The following is a 13,490-nucleotide window of genomic DNA, read 5'->3' as shown; positions in this document are numbered from 1 at the left end:
TAAAGTGATTCAATGCATCGGTCACTCCAGAAGTGTTTTGTCACCTGACGAATCTGAGTTTGACTAAAAAGGTCGAAAAAAACTCAAGTAGCCTAGTGGACCTTGCGTGTGCACAGAGTAACTGTGCTCCAAATGTCCTGGGTTCGAATGCCAACTTGTGCAAATACTCTGAAGGTATGACTTGATGTATTTTATAAATGTAACTTTTTTAATGACCAAAACAAGACATATTTGTTCACAAAGTGCATTCGGAAGCATTCAGCTGTCAGACCAATGTTAAAAGAAAACACGTTACAAGAACAGAGCATTTAAAAGCTAACATCTATAGCTTCATCACTCAGACCTATTATTTCTGCATTTTAGTCTGGAATTCCCATCGCTTCACTACACTTGTGAGTCCTAATGTCCCAGTAAAAGTGAAGGGGATGTTACACTCTCAGTGGGCACTGTTTTTCAAAAGAGACGTTAAACCGAGGTCCTGACTCTCTGTGGTCATTATAAATCCCATGGCATTTCTCGAAAAGAGTAGGGGTGTAACCCCTGTTTTCTGGCCAATTTCTTTCCATCGGCCCTTACAATCAAGGCCTCCCTGTCTCTTCACTCCACCTATAGCTGGTGTGTAGTGAGCGCATTGTCGCCGTTGTCCTGTGACATCACCCAAGTGGAGTCTGAGTAATCAGTATTTGAGCAGTTCCCAGCTGTGTGTGTTTAATCAAAGGAGAACCAGAACAGGAGTGTGTGACTGGTGCATGACTGGATTTGTAGTTCATATAGTGGCAGGATTGTAGTCCGGGTGATAGTGAATGTTTGGTAGCGATTTGCAAGCCTGGATCACTGGTGATTGTGACAAAAATTATTATTATTATTATTATTATTATTATTATTATTATTATTATTACTGTTATTATTATTATTTTTTTTAGTATTATTATAATCATTATTAGTATTGTTGTTGTTATTATTATTATTATTATTATTATTATTATTATTATTATTATTATTATTATTATTATTAGTATTAGTGTTTTTTATTATTATTATTATTATTATTATTATTATTATTATTATTTTATTGTTTTTGTTATTATTATTATTTGCTTTTTATGTGTTTTGTTTTAGTGTTTTGTTATGTGTTTGTTATGTGCTGTGTGTTTCAAACTCAAGGCTTAGTTATGCCATAACTAATATAAAATAGATTCAAGTCTTGAACTTATTACATTTTCATGTGTTGCCAAGCCAACATTTTAAAGAAATACAATTTTTTTATGTTATATTATTTTATTTATTTATATTCATCTTCAGCTTGTAAAAAAATAAAATAAAAATAAGCATTTAACAAAAGCAATTTAAAAGTTTTAGTTTTAATTAGCAAGAAAGTAATCAAAGCACATGTTGGACAAAAGTCAAGGACACACTGATTCAGCTACAAAATGACAATCTGCTAACAACTCCTTTATTCTGCAGGTACAACAGTGCCAGCCCTTCTGAACAGCACCTCCAACCAGCTCTACCTGCACTTCTTCTCAGACATCAGCGTCTCTGCAGCCGGTTTCCGTCTGGAGTACAAGAGTAGGACATCTGTTACAATACCAGTGCATCTGGACTTCACATACTCTCTAAAAAGCCAACTATTTTTTTTTGCATTCAGCAGAATACCTCTCATTGTTTGTCATATTGTCTCATTTTCCCTCACAGCTGTGTCCCTCACTAGTTGTCCTGAACCGGTTGTACCCATGAATGGCTTCAGAGTGGGCGAAAGACTACAGATGAACAATGTTGTGTCCTTTCAGTGCGACCCTGGATTTACGCTGCAGGTGAGAGTTTGTTAGATTGCCAAATTGGACAAGAGCATGGACACAATGCAGCAGCAGTCACTTCAGGACACAGATGTTACATTAGCTATCGTGCAGAGTCCCAGTACGGTTTTATTGTACAAAGTACCAAAAATTCCACTTAAAGCACTCTCGGTAGGCAATAACTCACAATGCGGTCACAGGAAATCATGATTAGCCTTGATTGTGAGCATGTTTGGTGTTCTGTCAATGCTAGAAGCAAATTAATCTTTCTAGCTTTTACAAGAATGGATGATTTTGTTCCAAAATCCTGCAGAGTTTAACATTTTACGTCAGGAACTAAAGAATGGGAAGCATTTTCCAACCTGGAAACCTTTTTATTTTTGTATCCAGATGATTCACAATCTGGTAGTAATGCCAAAGCTATGAGTTCCAGACTTTGACGTTGTTATTTTTGATTATGGGTTTCTTTTTTAAATATTTCCCAAATTATGTTTAACAGAGATAGGAAATTTACACAGTATGTCTGATAATATTTTTTCTTCTGGAAAATGTCTTTTTTAAAATTTTATTTCAACCAGAATAAAAGCCGTTTTTAATAAGAAAAAACATTTTAGTTCAAAACATTTAAATGCATTTAAACGAGTTTAAAACATTTAATTCAAAATTATTAGCCCAGTTAAGCTATATATATATATATATATATATATATATATATATATATATATATATATATATATATATATATATATATATATATATATATATATATATATATATATATTTATATATATTCTTTAGAACAAACTATAGTATACAACAACTTGCCTAATTACCCTATCCTACCTAGTTAACCTAATTACCCTAGTTAAGCCTTTAAATGTCACTTTAAGCTGTATAGAAGTGTCTTGAAAAATATATAGTAAAATATTATTTACTGTCATCATGGCAAAGATCAAATAAATCAGTTATTAGAAATGAGTTATTAAACTATTATGTTTAGAAATTAGTTGAAAAAAATCTTCTCTCCGTTAAACAGAAATTGGGGAAAAATAAACAGTGGGTAATAATTCAGGGGGGCTAATAATTCTGACTTCAACTGTATACACAAATCTTGGTATCACTTTATTCGGATGCTCATTTTTTATTTTTTTTTTGGCTGCATTTATACTGCAGATCCGATGTTGTGACTGTATCGAATTTATTTAATGATCCGCTTACATTACCTTAGATAAGTGACTCTTATCTGATGTCTGCATTTACACTGCAAACAGGAAAAGTGCAGTGACCCGGAAAAAAACAAGCGCTGACTTACAGCTCATAATAAAAAAGTTGTTTTGCTGTAGTTTATGACAAAAAGTTCTCATTTGGCTGCTTTTTTTCATTAAGCTTTTTAAACCAGTAGGCATTTTAATGTAATGTCCATGGCATGATATATGCACGCCGTGTATGCAATAGTTTTATATTAGTTTATATTGTTTACGTGGCTAATGTTGCGGTCTCTCCCTTCTTGTTAAGATGCTTAAATGCATTAACTTGTTCTACATGAAAATTGCTCTTCAATGAGATTAAGAAATAAGATTTGGTCTGTTCTGAAATGAAAGCGTCAGAGTTTGAGTCATTCGTTATCATTTTTAATGATCTGCGACTCGCTTTGACAGGTGAAAATTTGATCTACCGGATATATCAGATCAGATAGAGTCGTGAAGCTGATTTAAGTAAATCGAAATCCATTTGATTTTTTCCTGTCTACAGTACATATACAAGGGTCATGTCCGATCTGTGCCACATGAGAAAAAAGTGGAATTGGGTCACTTGAAATATGTAGTGTAAACGCAATTTTGACTATGACTACATTGCAACTAATTCTCATTAGAGTATTAGCAGACTATCTGCTTAATATTAGCTGATAATGTGCAACCAACACACATTTAACTGATTATAAAATATTTTGCATGTATCACCTTACACCAACCATCAACCTTACAGTCTACTAATACTCTAATTAGCATTTTATTGTATGTAGTTCCAATGTAGCTTGTATTCAAGAAAAGGTATTAAAGGGACAATCTGAATAAAGTGATACCCAACTATTACATTCGCCTTAAAGTGGCGTCCTAGCATAATTTATGAATGGTTAATTACCAATGAAAGCACTCTTAGTAGCCAATAGTTCTCAATGTGGTCACAGGAAATTATTGACCCTGATTTTGAGCATGGTGGTGTTCTGTTAATGCTGACAACAGATTAATCTGTCTAACCTTTTCATGAACAGGTGATTTTCCTGCAAAATATGACAGATTTTAACAAGTTATATCAGCAACACAAGAATGGGAAGCATTTTACAGCTGGAAACCTTTTTGTGTTTGTATCCAGATGACACCAAGGCTTTGAGTTCAAGACCTTAGATATGTTGGTCAAATGTTTAGTGTTTCACAATATATTGCCGAACATATATATAGTTTGATAACACAAATCTTACAGTTAGCCTTCAGGTGCAATCCCAACACAGTTCCAAAATGGTTGTTTGTACTAAATCACCACTCTTGTTAGCTAATAAGTCACTGTGCAGTCATATGAATTCATGATTAGCCTTGCTTGAGAGAGTGTTTGGTGTTCTGTCAATGCTGGCACCAAATTAATTTGTCTAGCAATTCTACAAGAACAAAAAGTTTTTTTCCCAAAATACTGCAGTTTAACATTTTACGTCAACAACAAAAGAATTGGAAGCGTTTTGCACTTGGAAATGTTTTTGTTTTTGTATCCAGATGATTCGCAAATCTGGTTGTAATGCCAAGGCTACGGTTTCCACACTTTGCAGGCCATATTCATATAGACGATAACATGGCTCTTAAATTAGCCATTGGGTTGTGTTTTAACACAGTTCCAAAATGGTTGATTTTAAAAAGTGCCAAAAAATACTACTTAAAAAACTCTCTATAGCCAATAAATCACAATGCGGACACAGGAAATCATGACTAGCCTTGATTTTGAGCGTGTTTGGTGTTCTGTCAATGCTAGCACCAAATGAATGTGTCTAGCTTCTTCAAGAATGGATAATTCTGTTCCAAAATACTTCAATATCATATAGACGATAACACAGATCTTAAATTAGCCATCGGGTTGTGTTTTAACACAGTTCCAGGTTGGTTGATTGCATAAGGTATCAAAAATACCACTTAAAGCCTTCTCTGCAGCTATTAACTCACAAATCGGTCACAGGAAATCGTGATTAGCTTTGTTTTTGAGCATGTTTGGTGTTCTGTCAATCCTAGCAGAAAATTTTATTGTCTAACTTCCACAAGATGATTTTGCTCCATCATATTTCAGAGTTTAACATTTTACGTCAGCAACAAAAGAACGGGAGGCATTTTCTACTTGGAAATGTATTTGTTTTTCTATACAGATGATTCACAAATCTGGTAGTAAAGCCAAGGCTATGAGTTCCAGACTTTGCAGTTGTTGTTTTTCGAAAATGTGTTCGGTGATGCACAAAATATTGGTGACCATATCCATATAGATAATAACTCAGATCTTAAATTAGCCATTGAGTTGTGTTTTAACACAGTTTCAAGATGGTTGATTGCCTAAGGCAGTGGTCTCCAAACTTGTTCCTGGAGGGCCAGTATCCAGCAGATTTTAGCTCCAACCCTAATCAAACAGACCTGAACAAGCTAATCAAGGTCTAACTAGGTATACTTGAAACATCCAGGCAGGTGTGTTGAGGCAAGATGGAGCTAAACCCTGCAGGGACACCAGCCCTCCAGGACCAGGATTGGTGACCCCTGGCCTAAGGAATGAAACATACCACTTAAAGTGCTCTTGGTAACCAATAATTCACAATTCGGTCACAGGAAAGCATGACTAACTTTGATTTTGAGCATGTGAGCAGCAAATTAATATTACAAGATTAGATTATCGTGCTTTATGCAACAGATGATAGCGTAAAGTATCAGAAATACCACTTAAAGCCCTGTCTGTAGCCAATGATTTTTAATTTGGTTACAGGAAATCATCATTTTGGTTTTGGTCAATGATTTAAGGTTATGTCAGTTTTAAAATTAATCAAACAGATGATTTTGCTCCAACAAATTGCAGAATTTAACATTTTACGTCAGCAACAAGAGAATGGGAAACATGTTGCACTTGAAAATGTATTTGTTTTTCTATCCAGATGATTCACAAATCTGGTAGTAATGCCAATGCTATGAGTTTCAGACTTTGCAGTTCATTTTTTTGTTAATGTGTTTAGTAACGCATAATATATCTCTAACCATATCTGAATATGCCATCAAGTGGCATTCCAACAGGTTTTCAAAATGGTTGATTGTACAAAGTGCTTAAAATACCCTTTAAAACACTCTTGGTAGCCAATGATTCATTGCTGAGAACACAATGCTCTCAAGGGAAATCTTGATTAGCCTTGATTGTGAGCATGTTCAAGACCTGGCTTACATTTGGATATATGTTTACTGATGCACACTGTATCAATATAATATTGTTAATTCTCCCAGCAATGCAAATTGACCTAGTTTAATGTATTTTTCCACACTATAGTTTAGGTTTTGTTTCAGACTATAGTCAAACTTAAAAAACAAAGGGGCAAGAATCTTCAGTCTTATAGTGTGGGCTTAACTTAAAAAGCCAAAAACAATAAAGAAAAGTGTCCGCCTGAGTCATGAAGGTCCAAACTGTGCAGGTCAGAGTGTGGCCAGACAGAATGCTGAGTGAACGAAGGAAAGTTTTAAAAAACAAACAATATTTCTTATTGTTACATTTTTTTTTTTTATCTTTGCAGGGAGTCTCCCATATCTCCTGCATGCCAGGGCCTGTGCGCCGCTGGAACTATCCGCCTCCTCTCTGCATCGGTAATAACTTCTGTCATCTTTTATTCATTTATTTCTTTTATAAATCCTGGCTTCTGCAGATTTATGACTTCAGATCTACCAAAGAGGCTGGAATGGTACACTGGTACTTGTGTCAGTGTGTACAGCTCCCACAGAAACTTCTCTGGCACTGACGCCACATCTACAAATATATGCATTTCACTGCGTTGAGTAACAAATGATCAAATAAATGAGGCTAGAATGTTTTGCAGAGCCAAGTTAAGCATTTTGGCACTTGCAACTTTAATCCAGATGGTCCCAAGCTGTTTTTTTAGTGAATGCACAGTGACCTCCACTGATATTGGCACCATTGATAATTATAAGCTAAGAAGGCTGTGCAAAAAATGTATTTATTGTTTAATCTTTTTATATTTTGATTAACATATTAACAAAAATATTTAGGGATATTACGTTTGTTTTCGGATGAGAGTAGTTATTTTTAACATTTTCAATCAATTTGTTTGATTGTTTGACCATTTACTTGCTTGCTTGTTTGTTTACTTATTTGTTTGTTTTTTTGTTTGTTTGTTTGTTTGTTTGTTTGCTTCCACATTTGCTGATTTATTTTTTTGTTTTGTTTTTATCGTTTGCTTGCTTGCTTATTTTCTTCTACCTACTGCGCCACCACATCACTGCTTGTGTTTTATTATTTATTGATTTGTTTATTTATTTGTTTGTTTGTTCCTTTGCTTTTTTGCTGATTTATTTATTTGTTTGTTTGTTTCTTTGTTTGTTTGTTTGTTTCTTTCTTTCTTTCTTTGCTTGTTTATTTACTATTTATTATTTATTTATTTATTAGTTTCTTTCTTTGTTTTTTTGCTTATTGATTTTGTATTTATTTATTAATTAATTCATTTGTTTGTTTGATCATTTGCTTGCCTTTTTATTTTTAAGTAATTTATTTGTTTATTTATTTATTTGTTTGTTTGTTTGTTTCTTTGCTTGCTTGTTTGCTGATTTATTTATTTATTTATTAATTTATTATTTGTTTGTTTGTTTGTTTGTTTGATTGTTTGATCGTTTGCTCACTTGCTTTTTATTTATTTGTTTATTTATTTATTTGTTTGTTTGTTTGTTTCTTTGCTTGCTTGTTTGCTGATTTATTTATTTATTTATTAATTTATTATTTGTTTGTTTGTTTGTTTGATTGTTTGATCGTTTGCTCACTTGCTTTTTATTTATTTGTTTATTTCTTTGCTTGCATGTTTACTGATTAATTTATTTATTAATTTGTTTGTTTTTATTAATTAATTCGTTCTTTCATGCATGCATTTAATAATACATTTATTTTATTTTTTTCCCCCCAAAAGATCAACCATTTTAACAGATTTCGATTTAGGTTTAATTATTAATTGTTAAATTATTTTTTGCACAGCCTTCTTTTCTCATATTTACCAGGGGTGCCAATATTAGTAGAGGCAATATTATTAGTGGAGCCAATATTATTTATTTTGGCTTCTGTATTATTGTATAGGTCAAACTGTGTGTATGTTTGCTTAAAAGGTAAATAAATACAATGGAAATTAATTAAAATAACTTCAGTTCTGCTCATGTTCCAAAGTTGTCTTGGCAGAGAAACCACAAAAATTGAAATAAAATGCCATAAAATGTTTGATTTGTCAATTTATCTAATGCAAAAAAATGAGCAGAAATCAAGAGCCTTAACAGTCTCCCCATCACGTTTCTTAACAGTGCCCTAATAGATCCTTATTTGTTCTTTATCCTGGTGCGATTGTTGGAGCTTTTGAAATAATTCATGGCTCTGACAGTCATCTGTGCTTTCCTGATTTCTGCTGTGTTTTCAAAGGCACCCAGGGCAGTTTTAACCCCTACTCTCTGCATAGGCTCCATTCAGGATCTGAAGCTTTGTTAGGCTTCTCATCACATCCGTCAAGTCTCTTTGAGTCCAAAGCCCGGGCTTTAATCAGAGTGATATTTGAATCAATCAGTAGTTTAGACTCAAAGCCTGGAGGGGAGGAGGGGATTGAGCGTGCGTTTTCACTGATATGAGAAGATTGAAGGCTACAGAGGTGCTCGAGTGGCCTTTGATAGCTTTGGGAAGTGAATTGGCCTTTTTAATAAATGAAAGACTTGTTTCCCCTATGATGTCAATAGAAAGCTAATGTGTTACATTTCTTTATTCAGCACAAAGCTTTAAGGGTCAGCGCACACGGTAGATGGCATTGCTAAGCAACGTGAAACGTCAATCGCCGTCTAGGCCGCACAGTTTACCATAGATTTTATTTTGCATTGCATGACATATTTATTTCCTTTCCATGTTTTTATTTTAAATTGAATTGAATTGCAATTTGTGTGTAATGTAAAAAAAAAGAAAATTAAAAAAGTGAAATATATTTACTATTACTTTTCTCTTTTTTTCAATATTTCTCAAATGATTTAAACTATTTTTTTTTTAGAAATTTGTTGAAAAAAATCTTATTTTCAGTTAAACAGAAATTGAGAAATGTATTAATCTATTTATTTTAGGTTTTGTATCCGTCACATACATTCACCGGCCACTTTATTAGTTACACCTGCCCAACTGCTCGTTACCAGAAATTTCTAATGCATTTAGGCATGTAGACATGGTCAAGGCAATCTGCTGCAGTTCAAATCGAGCATCAGAATGAGTTTGAGTAACTTTGTACGTGGCATGGTTGCTGATCTACTGGGATTTTCATGCACAAGCATCTCTAAGGTTTACAGAGAATGGTCAAAAAAAAACAGAAAGAATCGAGTGAGCGACAGTTCTGTGGGCACAAATGCCTTGTTGATGCCAGAGGTCAGAGGAGATTGGACAGACTGGTTCGAGCTGATAGAAAGACCACAGTCACTCAAATAACCACTCGTTACAACTGAGGTATGCAGAAGAGCATCTCTGAACGCATAACACAAATCTTGCGGCAGATGGGCTACAGCAGCAGAAAACCACACTCAGTGCCACTCCTGTCAGTTTTAGAACAGTGGCTACAATTAAATTAAAACAGTGGAAACTGAGGCTACAATTCGCACAGGCTCACTAAAATTGAACAACAGAAGATTGGAAAAACGTTGCCTGGTCTGATGAGTCTCGATTTCTGTTGCGACTTTTGGATGGTTGGGTCAGAATTTGGCATCAACAACATGAAAGCATGGATCTATCCTGCCATGTCAGTGGCTAGGCTGGTGGTGGTGGTATAATAGTGTGGGAAATATTTTCTTGGCACACTTTGGGTCCAATCCAGTACTAGTAAGGTGTGCCTAATAAAGTGGCCGGTGAATGTACGATAGTGATCAAAACTTTTGGATTTTTTAGGTGTTCTGATTTGAAACAATTTAAAGTTTGCTATTTTCAGTCTGCATGTATTTTATAATGTAATTTATTTTAACTAAAAGGTGAAGATCTCTGTAGACATTAGTCTTCAGTGTCACATAATATTTCAGAAATCTTTCTAACTTTGATTTTCTGCTCAACATAATCACTAAAAAGTACTTTTCTTTCTTCATTTTATTCCTTCCTAAAAATACAATTATTAAGGACAAGTTACATTGCTTAAAAACAAGTAAGATGCAACAAAAATGTAATTTAATAAATACTAAACATTAATAAATGTTTAAACAAGAATATTCAGAATATCCACATTAATACTGTATGTAAGCAGAAACATTTTGTTACCATAGCTAATAATCAGAAATGTTATCAATGATTCAGCTGCAAGTATCACACGACACTGAATAATGAACTAGACTAGAGTAAGGATGCTGTAAATCCACTGTTGAATCACATAAAAAAATACTTAAAAAAATATTCATATACAACATTTTAACAGCCGATTCAAATGTTATCACAGGATTAAATGGACGATTTCAGTGGTTGTCAGCTGATAGATATGGGCCAGTAGGGGCCTTCTGCGCCACATGGTTAATCAGCTATAAATCACAAATGGCTGCGGCCGGAAGTTAACGATAATTATTTATATTATTAAATTTCCCATTAATTGTATTTTATAAACGTCTACCCCAACCCTAAACCCAACCATCACAGTAATGTAAAAACATATCTGAATCTGAAGTGTTCTCTATTAGTATAGCTAATTAACCATGTGGACAGATGATAACAGCCTTCTGAGCCTACCAGTGGGCGCAGAAGGCCCTACTGGCCTATGTCTGATAACCACTGATAACACCCATTCAATCAAGTGATAACATTGGAAGCGGTTGCATTGTGTTATTTTAAAAGTAATATAACATTTCACAATATTACCATATTTGTAAATGACTGTAGATCCTGTATTCAAGATTTACATTGTGTTGCTAGACTTTTGTATCCCGCAGTACATATATAGCTGCTGTACAAAAAAAGAAAAGAAAAAAAACAGAAGACAAGTTCATTTGCAGGTCAGTGACAGCAATTTTCGCTTTCAGTCATCTGCCACCAATCAGAAAAAGTGGAAATAGCCTGGTGGTTGTCATTCTATGTCATTCTGTAATGATAGCCTGACAGTTGTCGGCTGTTTTTCACTGGCCTTTAGAAGTGCTTGAACCTTGAGCAGCTTTGGTTTATATCACACTATGTATTTCCTCCAAGTGAATGTTCACAGTTTTTCTTTTTTCTTTCTTTCCTCCAGCTCAGTGTGGAGGGATCAGAGAGGAGATGGAAGGCACCATCCTCAGCCCTGGTTTCCCAGGAAACTACCCTAGCAACGGCGACTGCACCTGGAGGATTTACTTGCCAGTCGGTTACGGTGAGGAAAACACTGAATGAACAGATGCTGTTTTTTAAGAGTTGACTGCTAATTTGTGGAGTTCTGATTTAGCAACTGAAAATGCTAAACATTATTTATGTGGATTGGTTATTAAAAATTACTGTAGACAGAAGGAGGAGAAAAAAAATGAAGAGGGATAATATCAGTATATGAGTCATAGTTTCACTTTTTAGTTATAAGATCCTTCTTCGGTGCATATATAACATGATATTAATGATTAAATGAATTGACATATATTTGAAATCTCAAGTTTGTGTTGTCATGTTTTTATTATAATTTATTTTAAATTATGTAAGTATTTATTTGTTTATTTATATAGTTATTATTGTTATTTTTATTATTATTAGTAGTAGTAGCAGTAGTAGGAGGAGGAGGAGGATTATTATTATTATTTTTTTTTGATTCTTATTTATTTCTCTCAAATATTATCTTATTATATTATCATTGATTTTATTTTATCATTGATGTGTCAATATAGTTTTTATTTATTTTTTAAATATTATTTATTTTATTTCTGTTATTTATTATTATTGATTTTGTTGTTGTTGTTTTATTTTATTTATTTTATTTTATTTTATTATTTTATTATTATTATTATTTTATTGTGTTTTTTAATGCTTTTCATTTAATTCTCTCAAATATTATATCTTTTTTTAAAACTGATATTTATAAGTATTAATTGATATGTCAATACATTTTAATATATTCATTTTTTCATATTTTTCAATTATTATGTATTTTATTTATTTATTTATTTATTTATTTTTATTTTTATTTAGAGATTCTCATCCATTTTTCTCAAATAATATATTTTTTTTCAAACCAATATTTATAAATATAATGCCATTGATATTTCAATACAGTTTTTATATATGAGTTTGTTTTCATGTTTTAATTATTATTATTATTATTATTATTATTATTATTATTATTATTATTATTATTATTATTATTATTATTATTATTATTATTATTATTATCATATTATTTTATATTATAAATTTTAATTTTATTTTAGAGATTCTCATCTATTTCTCTCAAATATTATCTTTTTCAAACCATTTTTTTATAAATGTAATGTCATTGCTGTCAATATAGTTTTTATATATGAATTTGTGTTTTCATCTTTTGTAAATATTATTTAATTTAATTTTTTTTTTGCGATTCTCATTTATTTCTCTCAAATATTATATATATATTTTTAACAATTTATTTGTAAATGTAATGTCATTGATATGTTAATATAGTTTTTTTATTTATGAATTTGTATTATATATTGTATTTTTAATTATTAATTATTTTATTAGTCCCTTTATCAATCAAGAGTCGCCACAGTGGAATGAACCGCCAACTTATTCAGCATATGTTTTAGGCAGTGGATGACCTTCCAGCTGCAACCCATTACTGGGAAATATCCATACACACTCATACACTATGGCCAATTTAGCTTACCCAATTCACCTTGGACTGAGGGGGAAACCGGAGCACCCGGAGGAACCTCACGTGAACACTGGGAAAACATGCAAACTCTACACAGAAATGGCAACTGACACAGCCAAGGCTCGAACCAGCAACCTTCTTGCTGTGAGGCAATCGTGTATAGTAATATATATATATATATATATATATATATATATATATATATATATATATATATATATATATATATATATATGTGCATATATTATATTATATTATTTTTATTTATTTATGTTTTATTTTTTTATGTAATTTTAGTGTATTTACTTTTATTTATTTATTTTTATTTTGTTCTGAACCATTTTCTCTTAAATATAATCTTGTTTTTTTCAAACCAATATTCAAAGTCCCCTGCATATAGTCTGCTAAGTTATTTTTTCAAGTTTTTCTGTAATTATGACAAGGTTTCTAATCTTTTTTTCATGTATACATTGAATTCATCACTGCTGATTAATGAAATGTATTGTAATTCAAAAATCTATATTTTTCATGTTTAGTTATAGTTAGCACTGAATTGAACTTGATCAAACAGTTTGTTCCGTTTATCCATGTCAATGGCATCAGTAATTGTATGCCTGTTGCCTTTG

At 32.3% G+C, this 13,490-nt stretch overlaps 1 protein-coding gene across 2 annotated transcripts in view; it reads left to right on the top strand.

Moving 5' to 3' along the window:
• Positions 1-13,490, top strand: part of csmd2 (CUB and Sushi multiple domains 2) — a 543,176-nt gene that overhangs the window by 409,645 nt on the left and 120,041 nt on the right. For both annotated transcript variants that reach the window (XM_087295937.2, XM_087295938.2), the window contains exons 37-40: positions 1,465-1,569; positions 1,696-1,814; positions 6,592-6,661; positions 11,287-11,403. In XM_087295937.2, coding sequence (XP_087152063.2) covers positions 1,465-1,569; positions 1,696-1,814; positions 6,592-6,661; positions 11,287-11,403 — 411 coding nt within the window. The remainder of the gene's footprint in view (positions 1-1,464; positions 1,570-1,695; positions 1,815-6,591; positions 6,662-11,286; positions 11,404-13,490) is intronic.

The sequence above is a fragment of the Danio rerio genome, chromosome 19 (assembly GCF_052040795.2).
Source record: "Danio rerio strain M-AB ecotype USA chromosome 19, GRCz13ab, whole genome shotgun sequence".
Lineage (NCBI taxonomy): Eukaryota > Metazoa > Chordata > Actinopteri > Cypriniformes > Danionidae > Danio > Danio rerio.
The sequence above is the reverse complement of the archived record's forward strand: the minus strand, read 5'-3'. Positions and strand labels throughout refer to the sequence as shown.